The following is a 13,492-nucleotide window of genomic DNA, read 5'->3' on the forward strand; positions in this document are numbered from 1 at the left end:
GTTTCTCTTGATTTTTACTGCTTAACATTATTATTTGTTTTTAAATATTTAAAATCTAATAATTATAATTTGGGTGTGCTAATTTTTGAACTGTGATTTGTAGCTTTTTTTTTTTGTTAGATTGGTTCCAGATTTGGTATTGACTAATCTAATGGATTTGCACTATTCTATTATTGTAAAGCATCCTATAGAAACTATAAATTTAAAAGAGAGATCTATGAGGGGTGTACTCATTTAAAAACGTTTTGTTTAGTCTTTTTTGGTAAATTGAATTGATCTAAGTGACAGTAAAGATATCATAACTGATTTTTTGGTATTAAAAATAAATGTTTCTATGAATGTTCTACAGTACTTTAAAAAATGTCAACTAAACAATATTTTTTCAAAACTGATCAAAATAGTAAACGTTTTTTGAGCAGCAAATCAAAATACTGATTTATGAAGAATCATATGACACTGGACACTTCAGAAATGATCCACAAAGTTCAGGTTTGCCATCACATGATAACTTACATTTTAAAAATAATCAGATATAAAACACTTGTTTGAAACCATAATATTTCACATAAAAGTCTAAAAAATACAGCCTTGGTGAGAAACCTTGGTGTAAAAAAAGAAACTAGAAACTATTTTATAAGCTATAAACAGATGTTTATCCTTGACCATACATTTCCTAGGACATTTCACGTGAGAAATTCAACCTCGAAGTACCACCTTCATAGTTCATATATTTGCAGTCAGAATAATGAAATGCTAATAAACTGTTGTCATGGGGATATTTCTCTGCAAAAACAGACATATGTTTTAATTAGATTTCGAAATTGCCAAGGAAACAAAGGAAACGAAGAAAAGCTTACGAGGTACCAGGCATTTAGAGGCACCTCAGAGGAACTATTTGCTGGGCTTGTGAATTTCTTAGTATCAAACCATTAAAATATATTCAAATCTTTTTTTTTTCTGAGGCATTTTGGCAAGTAATTTTTAAACAGGCTTATTGGAAATATGTGACTGCTTCTGTTTCTGCTAAATCTATAGTATTTATTTCCTGCACTTTCCAGATAAAACATCCACCAAAAGAGGATGGGCAGCTCAGAAATGGTGCTAAAAGTTTAAAGGGGTAGGGGGAGTTTAAAAGGGTTTCTACACCTATACATAGTAAAAACCTGTTGCAAGTTTCAAGTTGACTTTAGTTAAAAGTAAATAAACCCTTTTAAACTTGGAACTGTTGAGCTGACCTAACTTGCATTAAATTAAATATTTATAATTATGCACATAGGTCATTTATTTAATTTTAAGGCAGGAAAAGTGGGGAAAAACTACTGGGGGACTTTACTGGGGGACTTTACTGGGGGAAAAAATCCTCATTTACTCATCCTCCATGTGTTACAAACCTGCTTGATTTTCTCTCCTCTATTTTAAAAACAAAAAAGAAGAGCTTCTGAAGAATACTGAAAACCAGTAGCCATAAAATTTCACATTATTCCCCAACCCAACATGGCTACCATGTTTTGAAGGCTCACATAACAAGTTGTGAGTTGCATCAGGTGAGCTACAGTGTCCTATAAAATTTGTTTTATTTATCTATTTCTATTTTCCAGTTGAATTTTATTTTAGATTCCATTTTCAGATTTAATTGAATTATTAATTTTGAAAAAGGTAAAAAAAAAAAAGTCACCAAGCATCTCTAATCAATTGAAATAATTAAATAAACAAATGAAATAAAAAAGTCATACAGAGATGTGTGATGCAGCATGTAAATCGTTAAAGACTTGAGATCTTTCTATAGTATTTTGTAGGACTTTAATTATCACTAATCTTTCCATAATCATAATTTGTGTAAAATAGGTTAGCGTTTTACTAACTCTAATGTTCTTATCACCTAGAAACTGCAGCATATTACATTGTTGGCAGATTCATGTAATCACGAAATTGTTGGTAATTTTAGCTTTGTTTTCAGAGTCATATCCCAAAGGTCTGCTTTACACTCAATGCATGAACATAAAGAGTGAAAAAAAAAAAAATCAAAGGATGGCAGGCAAGTGTTTAGAGACAGAACGATGATTCTGTGGTGCCATTCAAGCATCCCAGAGACAAAGACAAACACTCTCTTGTCTTCAGTGGCTTGTTTCAGTAAATTAGCTTTTGCCTTCCAGAACACCTACAGACAAGTACATGCTCACACACATCCAGGGATAGATGAGAACCAACCTCCTGCTGGGATTGAATTATGACTTTACCTGCACAAACGCGAGCAAACGCACACGGCGAGAGTTGAACATTTCATTCTCTGGATGCTCCATAAGCACAAATACTGGCCTCCCACACTCTCTCCCCTCCCTGGAGATCATTTTTAGAGGTTTCAGTGTGTTTAGGCACTGTTTAATGGAGTCTGACTCAGCAACTCCCAGAGCACCAAACATCTGCTTTACCCTCCGCAATACAACGTTTTACTGACCGTAGAACACATATTCACTCCAATCATTTGGCCCTTGATTTGCCATAAACAGGCAATGCTCATTCGTAATCATCAATGTTATATAAAGGAAAAAGTTAGATGTTTTGTGGAAATCATTTCCAGAAACAAAGCAGACATGTGGAACAACCTTTCTGCCCTAACACTTAAGCGAAAAGCCAACAATATTCACTCAACAAAACAGAATTAGAATTCGAAAGTAATGTTTAAAACAACAACAACAACAACAAAAGAACAATAAAAAGATTTTTTGTGGTGAAGCTCAATTAGTGGATCATGGAAATAACAATCATGGGTTAATCATAGCCAGCAAAAAAAAAAAAAAATGTAACAATTGTTTACTTATTCAGATTAAATGATCTGTAATGCATCTTAGCTGAGCACTTCTGATCAGATCAATAACATAATACCAGGTGGAATATTTTATGCACATTCCACAACACCTCAGAGTGTAAAAGCTTTGCATGTTTATGACTCTAAAGTATATGTTTGAATATCATATAGGATCATCAGTATTTCTGTTATCCATTTTGTTTTTACACCAAACTCACAGCGGAGAAATTAAAATGGTCGTGCCGAACTGAGTCTGGTTTTTCTCAAGGTTTTTTTTCTTCACTCTCCTATCTGTGAAGTTTTTTTTTCCCTCTCCGCTGTCGCCACTGACTTGCATGGTTTGGGATCGGTCGAGCTGCGCATCGATGAATTTGCTCTTCAGTGTTTGGACTCTCAGTAATGATTTTAAACCACACTGAACTGAGCTAAACTGAACTGAACTTAAACACTAAAAACTGAGCTACCCCGTTCCAGTTACTATTACCATTTATGTCTAGCTGCTTTTACACAATCGACATTGTAAAAGCGCTATACAAATAAAGCTGAATTGAATTGAATTGAATTTTGGACACTTTTGATGCTTCCAAATAGTTTGCTGCATTTATGAAGTGTAATGCAATTTACTTTCTATGTGTGATTTGATTTGATGGGAATCACAGGATTGATTTTTCTACTCAGCCAAGTACCATAGACAAGAAAAAAAATAAAGTAGTGACTGCAGGTCGAAGGAAAGTATTACAAATAAAAGTACACATTTAAGCCCAATCCCAATTCTATTTTTGTACCTCTACCCCTTCCACTTGGCCCTTACAACCGATATATACACAGAAGGCATATATTATGTTATCATAACAATCTGCATTTACCCAGTGACCATATTCATCAATGTAAACACACCAAAAACAACATTAACATTATAGCAGACACTGTAAAAAGTTAATTCCCAGCCACTAAACATTTCTGACAAGGTATTCGAGTGTCATCGAGTGTCAGAATATTGTGGGACTGCTATACAGGAGTTATGATTATGGATTATAAATCGCGAAATCTAGCGTTTTGTATTGTAGTGTATTTGTTATTTTAAAGCATGACAGTAAAACACGAAATCGGTTATGAATATATTAAGTTTGTAATATAATAATATAATTAATATATTATGTTTGTTTGCTGTAAAAAAGTTGTAATAATAACAAAAAAATATTAATTTGTGGATCTCCTTACTTCCGGGTGCAGCAATCCTGCCGTTGTGGCTGGTGTATTCTGGGAAATTTTCGTACCTCTTTGGTTTCAAGCGTGAATCTGAAAAATCTTCATTTGAAGGGGTATTTACCCCTTCCCCTTAGCCCTACGCCTTAAAGCTAAAGAGAATTGGGACACCCCTACCCCTTGACATGGGTATTTGCAATTTGTTATTTCTTACCACTGCTCACAATACACAAAACAACACGATAAAAGGGTTAAAAGCATTTTATGCTATGTTTTAAAATGCATCAAATGCATTACACAAAGCAGTAATACCTGGTTTTAGCCTGTTTAAACTTTAATAGGTTTTGTCTGACTGAACTTTTTAGGCCCTGATAAAGTAACTGCATTCTCACATTTCATGGGTAAATGCTTAGGCTCTGGATTAACCAACACAGACTCATGGGATACACGAATGCACATACCGGCTGGACAGGATCCTTCAGACACAACCAGGATCTCAGTCTGCTGTTTGCAGGCGTCTCTCCGCAGAAAACACTCATTTTCGTAGTTTTCATTGTTGGAGCCACACACAGGAACATAATCATTGTTGCACTGAAAAAAAAAGAAGAGATTTGAATTATTAGGACATTTTTAAAATACAAGGGAGATGTGGAATCGTCAAAGAAAACAAGCAACACAGAACACTTAGATAAGATACAAGCAAGTACAGGTCTATAGTATAGCACAACTTTGAGTTATCTGCTTTGAATAAAATGTAATAAATGCAAATACATCACAATAAATAAATAAATAAATAAATAAATAAATAAATAAATAAACACTGTTAAAATAACAGTAGGTTTCAGAAATAAAAACAATTAATAAAAATAAATTCCACAATTTATGTAAGTGCAGTATGAAATGGAAACAAGCAAGTCCTTCTTTAAAGACATTATGCAATGTAGAAGACTAATAATTAAGCATGGAACTGACCTACATATTTCATACAGCTTAATTGTGATGTTTTAGCGCTGCTTTATTTGGAGGATTTTTGATGAGCTCCCAGCAAAGAATAAGAATTATGTGATCTGAATGTGAATGAAGCTACAGGGGGCAGAAATACAGCCTGCCAAACACACTGCCCACATTCCCAAAACAGCCGGAAACAAGATTATTACAGTCCAAGAAAACTGGCAGGAACATATCCCAAAACATTTACAAATCTATGGTTTTAGGTTGTTTGGCTGTAACGTGATATTTTCAAAATGAAAATTAGTTTTGAAGATTTTTCAATGGCAGGTCAGAGTCTTTGTACAATCTAGAAATGTGTAAAAGGGCCAAAAGGAAAACAATGAGTGAGACATAAAACTGTAGATAATATTGGTGACTTACTTGCTGATGTCATTTTAAAAACAAAACAAACTAATTTTTATAAAACGTCATATGATTATTTCACTTTAATAATTTTAAATTAGAGACTTCTGCATGACCAGTTGACTGCTAGTGTACATGTACAGTAGTTGCAGAGTTACTTGGTTATTCAACAAAATGTCTAGAGACCATGAAAAAGTAAAAGTGTTAACTTAAAAAAGGGAAGCACAAGATGATTGGATGATAATAATATTTGTAAATGTTCATTTGCATTTGGAACATTTTAGTTTACAAGGCTTCCAACTGCTGTTGTATAAATAAACTTCTAAATAAGTTTAAATATAACTTAATGCCCTGCTAATATTAGCTAAAACAGATTTATTTATTCATGTTTTATATCACACTTCAGTGCACCAACATCCTTCTAAAACATTCCAGTCTCTCTTTTTAAAGCCCACTTTAAAAGCTTGATTTCACAAGAAGCCGGTAGTTTCAATTCACGGGTGGCCTGGTGGAAAATGAAGCTGTTCCAAACCTCACGCGAGTATTTTGGAAGCGTGTGACCGGAGCACACACACTCATCCACCTGGACACACAGTGTCTGGTCCAGCAGGCAGGCTCTGTCAGGCCCCCGGAGGGGCAGGTACAGTCAGGGCTGCTGAGCGACTGTGTGGCTGCTGGCCAGATGGTTGGCAGGGGTCACAGGAATAACTGTGCCCATCGATTCTGGAGCAGGATTTGTACTCGCTGTTTTATCGGCTGAGAAGCAATATTATGCAGGATGAGAAAGCACCGAGCCAACACTGGCAAGAGATCCAGAGAGAGGAGGTGAATTAGGAGGAAAAAAGGCAAAGCTCAGTCTACAGGAGATGATTATGCTGGATGGATGGAAATGAATGGAATACAGGAAAAAGGAAAATGAAAGGCATGGATAGATACATTGCTTGTACTGTTATAGCAATACAAATAGAAAATCAACCAATTGACCATTTTCATAGCAAAGTCAAACCAACTCTGCTACTACAGGAGTCATTTTACACCAGAATTATGTTTTCCTTTGTCATCTGTTTATTCAAATATCTTCAGATTTGTTATTCAAAAAAACACAAATCTGTAAGAAAAAAAATCTGTAAATAAAATAATAATATTGTGCTTTCCATCCAGGCCAGTAGTTGGCAATTTCATCTTGTTTAATGAAAGACCACATGTCTGCGTACATGCAGTTCTGTATTTCATCATTTACATTGTTGTTTGGATTGTCATGTATGCCAGGGGTGTCAAAACTCGGTCCTGAAGGGCCAGTGTTTTGCATATTTTATTTCCATTCCCAATTAAACACACCTAAAACAGCTAATCAAGCTCTTTCTAGATATACTAGAAACTTCCAAGGAGGTGTGTTGAAGGAAGTTGGAGCTAAACTATGCAGGATAACGGCCCTCCACGACTAAGTTTGGACACCCCTGGACTAATCTGAATGCCATTTGCAATGTAAATAAAGTCACTGGCTATGTTTCCATACGAAGATTTAAATTATACTTTGAGCACAAGCATGGAATATTGCATAAAACAATATGTGAATAAAGTACTGTTTCCACCCAACGAGTAAAAGTAAACAAAATCGTCTTTAAAATACCTGATAAACTGGTGGCAAATATCAAAAGGAAAAATTAAAAAATGTTGTAGCTTTGGTAGAAGCAACTCTGAGCCTTTTTCTTATATAATAAATGATTTGTATCTCATAAGACAAAGACAAAAGGGATGAAATGTGTTGGACCGCTCTGTTGGGAGTGCAGTTGCTCAAAACAGTTTTGGGACGCAACAACACTGAACCACTTCGATGACAGACTTTGGCTAAGAGATCTTAGATAGAAAAATCTATTTACATAAGTTATTATGGTATTTATTTACAGAATATAAGGAGCAAAATAACACTGGGAGTGGTCAAAGCAAAAATAAATGACAATCAACAAAACTAACAAAATTAGAGAAAACTTCCCTGGAAAACAAAATACTGAAAACTTACCTCCCTACTAACAATACAGGAAAAAACGAGAATAATAAACAAAGGCACCAATCTCCCTACCACGCTCCAAGTGCAGGAAGACAAAAAGCCAGGTTTAACTTTACATTATTTACAAACTATACATCTTTAAGCATTTTATAATGTGATATTCCAAAATGTGCATACAATTATGCGGATGAAAGAATAGCTACGGTTAATGCTAAGTACACTCTGGATATACTGGGTATGGCTTTTGTTATATTGTTCAGTGCATAGTTCCATAACAATAACAAACAAAAATTAATTAATTTATTTTCCTTTGGATTAGTCCCTTTATTTATCAGGGGTTGCCACAGCGGAATGAACCACCAACTTATCCAGCATATGTTTTACACAGGGGATACCCTTCCAGCTGCAACCCAGTAAAGGGAAAGATCCATGCACACTTATTCACACACACACACACACACACACACACACACACACACACACACACACACACACACACTCATACACTACTGTCAATTTAGCTTATTCTACTGGACTGTGGAGGAAACCGGAGCACATAGAGAACATGCAAACTCCACACAGAAATGCCAAGTTACTCAGCCAGGACTCGAACCAGCGACCTTCTTGCAGTGAAGCCAATTGTGGACCGTGTCGCCCAACAAACAAACAAATAGATTAAATAAATAAATCAAATAAACTAAATATATATTTTGTAAATGGGAAAGCATGCAGAATTGAGTTTTGTGAATGACTTTTAAAGTTGCCTAGACTTAACATGGCAAAGCAAATACTCTAAATCTACTTGTAAAAAGTATTGTAAGCACATAAAGATCTAAATTTATGACTGCATAAGATGTACTATTGAGTATAATGACTCCAGTTGGCTTTTGATAAAATACTCTAGTCTAGTATGTTTGTTAATTAATTTGAAATTACTTCAGTTGGTCAAGCATAAACAGACAAAGCAAAAATACCTCACACAGTGTTTTAAAAACAAAAGGGTTTTACCTATACTCTTCTTCAAATGTAAATAACAGATCTTCAATAAAACATTCAAGCCTCCTAGTCATTGACTTTTACTAAAACTGCCTTTTCTACAATTGTCAGATTTTAAAAATGGTTTAGATAAAAATAGATTAAAAAGTGGGACATTTATACCTATAAGCTCCAGCATGGGTCAAATTTACCAACTATAAAAAAAAGCCTGTATTCATGTGCACTGCTTATGTTTGAAATTACTCACCAATGACTTTTACTTTCAGATTTACTCACTCAATTACTGGTTATAAAAAAATGATTATAGCCAAAATGACTAAAAGAAGGCAATATGTAGAGTTATTAAAAACACAAACTGCAATGAATGATGGAGAGTCTGGAGAAATAAGTTACAGTATGCAGGTTATGCTGGCTTAAATTGAGATATTTTACCCTGCTCATAACCTACTGCTAAAATAATATTGTCATCCTGAAAAAATCATTTCATGAGTCTAGACACCTTTTGTTAACTGGCAAAAACAGTGAATTAGTATGTATATATATTTTTTTAAACAAAATCACAAAATTTGTGCTGGGTAAAATTTACTGCACTGGCGATTTTAGGAATACAGTGACCTTCAACGATTCTGGTGTTAAAAAAGAAAACTCAGTGATACAAAGAATGAATGAATTTTACAGCAACTATAACTCGATGTATATTTATTCATTCATTTATTTTATTTTCGTATTAGTCACTTTATTAATCAGGGGTCGCCAAAGCAGAATGAACCAGCAACTTATCCAGCATATTTTTTATGCAGCGGATCCCCTTTCAGCCACAACGCATCACTGGGAAACATCCATACACTCCTTGGACTTGAGGGGAAAATCGCAGCACCCGGAGGAAACCCACACGAACATGAGGAGAACATGCAAACTCCACACAGAAATGCCAACTGACCCAGCCGTTTATACGTTCGATAATTTCAAGGGTTAGTGTGTGTAATCTAATGCCACTGAGCAGTTATTGAAAGTGTATTATTTTCCCCCAAAATTTCCAAATTCAACCAAGGTCAAATGTGACTCGAGCTCTCTTTGATAAAAATATACCACTATTAGCGCACCTGAGAAGGAGGGTGTAAGCAAAGACTGGGCGAGAATAAAACACAACCGGGTACCAGAATAGAAAAAAACAAATGAAATCTCAGAAGAGCAAAGCATTGAGATGATCTCAAAATAAGCACAGAGCGAACGAGAGAGCGAAACAGATATTAGTAGCTTTTAAACCCCTTTCCTTTCTTGGCATTTCTACAGCTTTAAGTGTTCAATCAATCTTTTTGGCCTGGCATGATGCAACACTGAGAAAGGCTGCCCAGCCCCAGGCAGCCCCCAGCATGCCCCGAGAAGTGCCTGTTTTGCTGAGCCCCTGCAGTTCAGTCCTTTTAACTTTACCCCTTAAGGAGAAAGAGTGCATTAGCACTTCATCTCAGAGGAAAAATACAGTAGCTGGTGATTATGATAGAAAGTTAATTGAAATAAATTGAAGGCGAGTAATGAGAGAGCGACACACTAACAGTTAAAGGAGCACACAGATGCTACAGATATGACAGAAAAAAGAAAGATAGAAAAGCAAAGAGGACAAAAAAAGCTTTTCACTCACAGGTCAGATGGCTATGACTGAAGTAGCATTAAGATAAATGAAAAGACCTTGAAATAGCTGAAAGGCCTAACGTTAAATATAATAATCCACTGGAGAAAGAGTTTGATCTTTTTTACAGGTAGCTTTAAAAGAATAAAATGTTATTAAACAAGCCCATTCTTTTGTTTGCAGACAGCTGGATTACCCAAAGAACACCACAGCCCCAGAGTGTCTAATGTAGTGTTCAGAAAGGCATTCTTGCACTTGAAAAGCTATGATACACAGTGAGACACAACTATGAAATAACGACTCATCCTGCACTACAGATTTCCGTCCAATCAGATCTCTAAAATGAGAATGTCTCATCCTCTTAATCGTAAACACCACCTGCAACTACCTAGCAAATGATGGGTCACAGCTGCGAGCTAGTAGATGACAATGACAAGTGGTTAACGTGAAATGAAGGAGAAAAGAAATAGCCAGCCAGACGTAGAGAGCAGCAGACCGCAGAGATGAAGAAACTTGCAAGTGACAGCCATAAGGCCAGACAGCATGTGTTCGAAAGTAATCTAATGCAATGAGCCTCCCAACAGTGGCCAGATACACAAACACTCAGGGTGGAGGCTGACCAATGTCTTCACCCAATAAACAAAATAACACAACACACACTTGGCTCTTGAGTATCTTTAAGTCAAGTCAGTTCACTCAGCAGGTGTTATCTGTGCGTAAAAGCCAATCGTTTTTATGTAGATAAAAAACAAATATCTACTTTAGCAGGAAAGTTAAAATAATTAACTTCTACCAACTTGAAGACATAATTAATAACTCATCTTTCTAATTAGTTTATAAAGAATAATTCATTTTAATAAGGAAAGCTCATTGATTTATATACATGTTCTTTATATAGTAAGTTTGAGAAAGACATAAAAATAAAAAAGGCTAAGTCTGGTGTACTCCTTCATTCGTTTTCTTTTTGGCTTAGTCCCTTTATTAATCAGGGGTCACCACAGCTGAATGAACCGTCAATTTATCTAGCATATGTTTCAAGCAGCAGATGCCTTTCCAGCTGCAACCCAACACTGGGAAACACCCATACACTCTTGCATTCACACACATACAAGTACAGCCAATTTAATTTATTCAGTTCACTTATAGCATATCTCTTTGGACTGTGGGGAAAACTGAAGCACCCGGAGGAAAGCCACAGGAACATGGGGAGAACATGCAAAATCCACAAAGAAATAGCAACTGACCCAGACGGGTCAGCGACCTTTCTGTGAGGTGATCGTGCTACCCCCTGCGCCACCGTGCTGCTTTGTCATATTGATCAGACTCACAAAAAAGGTCAAGATTTCATCACAATATCATTGGCCAAAATACCTGTAGGCCAGTATTATGTTTAGCAGCTTTAAAAATGTATAGTCAATGTTTCAACAATAACACCCAAGCCTTTCAGCAAATGTTTGTGTAAATGTATAGGAAAAGATACGATACAGCACATCTGTTTCTTGTTACAATAAAAAATAAAGTTTACAGTTGTGCATCTTGCTGCAATACTGCCGTGTTTTACTTCACTGAATTTATCTATTTTTGAACAAACCATATAAGTAGGGCCAGACAAAATCTGCAGAATTTTTTTTCACTGTTTCTGCTGAGAATTTTGTAAAATATCTGCGGATGTATGCTGAATGATTTTGGGAGGAACACAAAAATTAATGTATGAAATAAAATATAATACACGTTCAATTTTTATTTAATGTTCACAATGCAAATGCAATTAGATCAACTTAATTGGTAAACAAAGCAAGAGTCTTATATATCTACTAAAAGACAAAGAAAACTTGACTTTACAAATTGTATTGTAATAAACCTTGTGAACATTTTTATAGTTAATAATGATAGCACTGAAATTAATTAAAAAAATGAATAAATATGAATTTACCCATATTTACACAAGTAAATAAATAGACTCGATGGGCTAAAAATCTGCAGAAATCTGCGGATTTCTGTGCATGCAGATTCCGTGTGGGCCTACATATGAGTCACCTTAGGATTATAAGGTTCTACCTGACATATTTGTCAAAATTGAGTTATTGACATATTCTTATTAAATGACAACTTGTTTACATTATGGGATGTTTTTTTATTATAAGTTGTTTACATTTTAAGACTTTAAAAACTTTAAAGCTCAATATCTCAAAATCATTCAGAACGCAGAGAGAACCTTATTATTTCAAGATGACGATATATTTACAGTAAGTAGGTAATTCAGTTTGCACATGGAGGTATATATTCTACAATCCAAGACTCAACCTAAAAATAATTTGGTGTAACTGTTTTGTACTAAATGAAAAGGTGATCAGGTATTTTAAATGAAGGCTTACAGGTGGCATATAGAAAAATCACAGTTTCTGTCATTAAACAATCTACAAGTGACCCATCAACCCATGCAACTCCTTGAGCATTTTGTCTCTATCACCAAGATGTGACTGTATTAAATCAAAATGCACATATATAAATATGTTTGCTTTAAACAAAATGTACCTATTTACAAGCACATTTACAATATCCTGCCTTTGCAGCTAAAAGCAGCTCTTCTCTCAATTCCATTGTGTTTTGATTCCTTATACTCGCTTAGATTACTGACTGCATCATATGTAGTTCCGGTTTGGTCCTGCAGGGGCTGCTGTGGAGCTTTGCTCTGGTAACACTGAAGCCTTGGTTGTTCGCCAATTTCTCTCATTATCTCCAACTTATTTTAAAGCCTGTGTTTCCTCACAACACCGAAAAGTACTTGCAAACATCACTCAGAGACACCTGTGCTACCACGTTTTAACATTTCATTCTCACTATTCGCAGAGCTGATGTCACACTTAATCACAGGCAGGAAGCCAGCAGAAAAGTGTTGCAGCATTATTAGAGCAAACACGTGGCAGCCCATTTATCCCTTGTTTTCCACACATCCATCAGTTTTCTTTCCTATCCAGCCATTTATTCCTGCATCAGTCAGTCCATCTATTAGCTGATCTATTCATCTATTCAGGAGGCACAAATCAGCCGTTCTCTTTCTGACAAGTCAATCCATCTATGCTAGGCACCACTTGTACTGCTTTAGCCTACACAAAGACACTTCTCAACAGCAGGGCTAGACTGACGCGAGACAGGCAATTAAAGTCAGACACAGTGAGCAGCAGAAGCGATCGGTGAGCTGATAAGACTGACTGCGTACTGCATCTACACTTCTGTAAGAGGAATAGCTAACAGCCCTGAAAACTGCCCAAACACTTGCTGACATGTTAAGACAACACACTACCTTGAGGAAACGCCAGTCTAGTGACTTGTATCCAGCACAACCAAAAGGACAGTCGTGTGCTGTGTTCAAACCTGGTTCTGTATTCAACCAGTTTTGGAGGAATCGATGATTTATTTATTAAAATTGAATTATTTCATCAAGATCTATATATGGAACATTTGGGTTGAATTATGCAGAAAAATATTCTAAATG

At 35.6% G+C, this 13,492-nt stretch overlaps 1 protein-coding gene across 4 annotated transcripts in view; it reads right to left on the reverse strand.

Moving 5' to 3' along the window:
• tmeff2a (transmembrane protein with EGF-like and two follistatin-like domains 2a) overlaps window positions 1-13,492 on the reverse strand; it is a 104,968-nt gene that overhangs the window by 64,063 nt on the left and 27,413 nt on the right. For all 4 annotated transcript variants that reach the window (XM_087265758.1, XM_087265756.1, XM_087265757.1 and 1 more), the window contains exon 3: window positions 4,474-4,603. In XM_087265758.1, the coding sequence (XP_087121884.1) occupies window positions 4,474-4,603 (130 nt within the window). The remainder of the gene's footprint in view (window positions 1-4,473; window positions 4,604-13,492) is intronic.

The sequence above is a fragment of the Danio rerio genome, chromosome 9, assembly GCF_052040795.2.
Source record: "Danio rerio strain M-AB ecotype USA chromosome 9, GRCz13ab, whole genome shotgun sequence".
NCBI classification, from domain to species: Eukaryota; Metazoa; Chordata; class Actinopteri; order Cypriniformes; family Danionidae; genus Danio; species Danio rerio.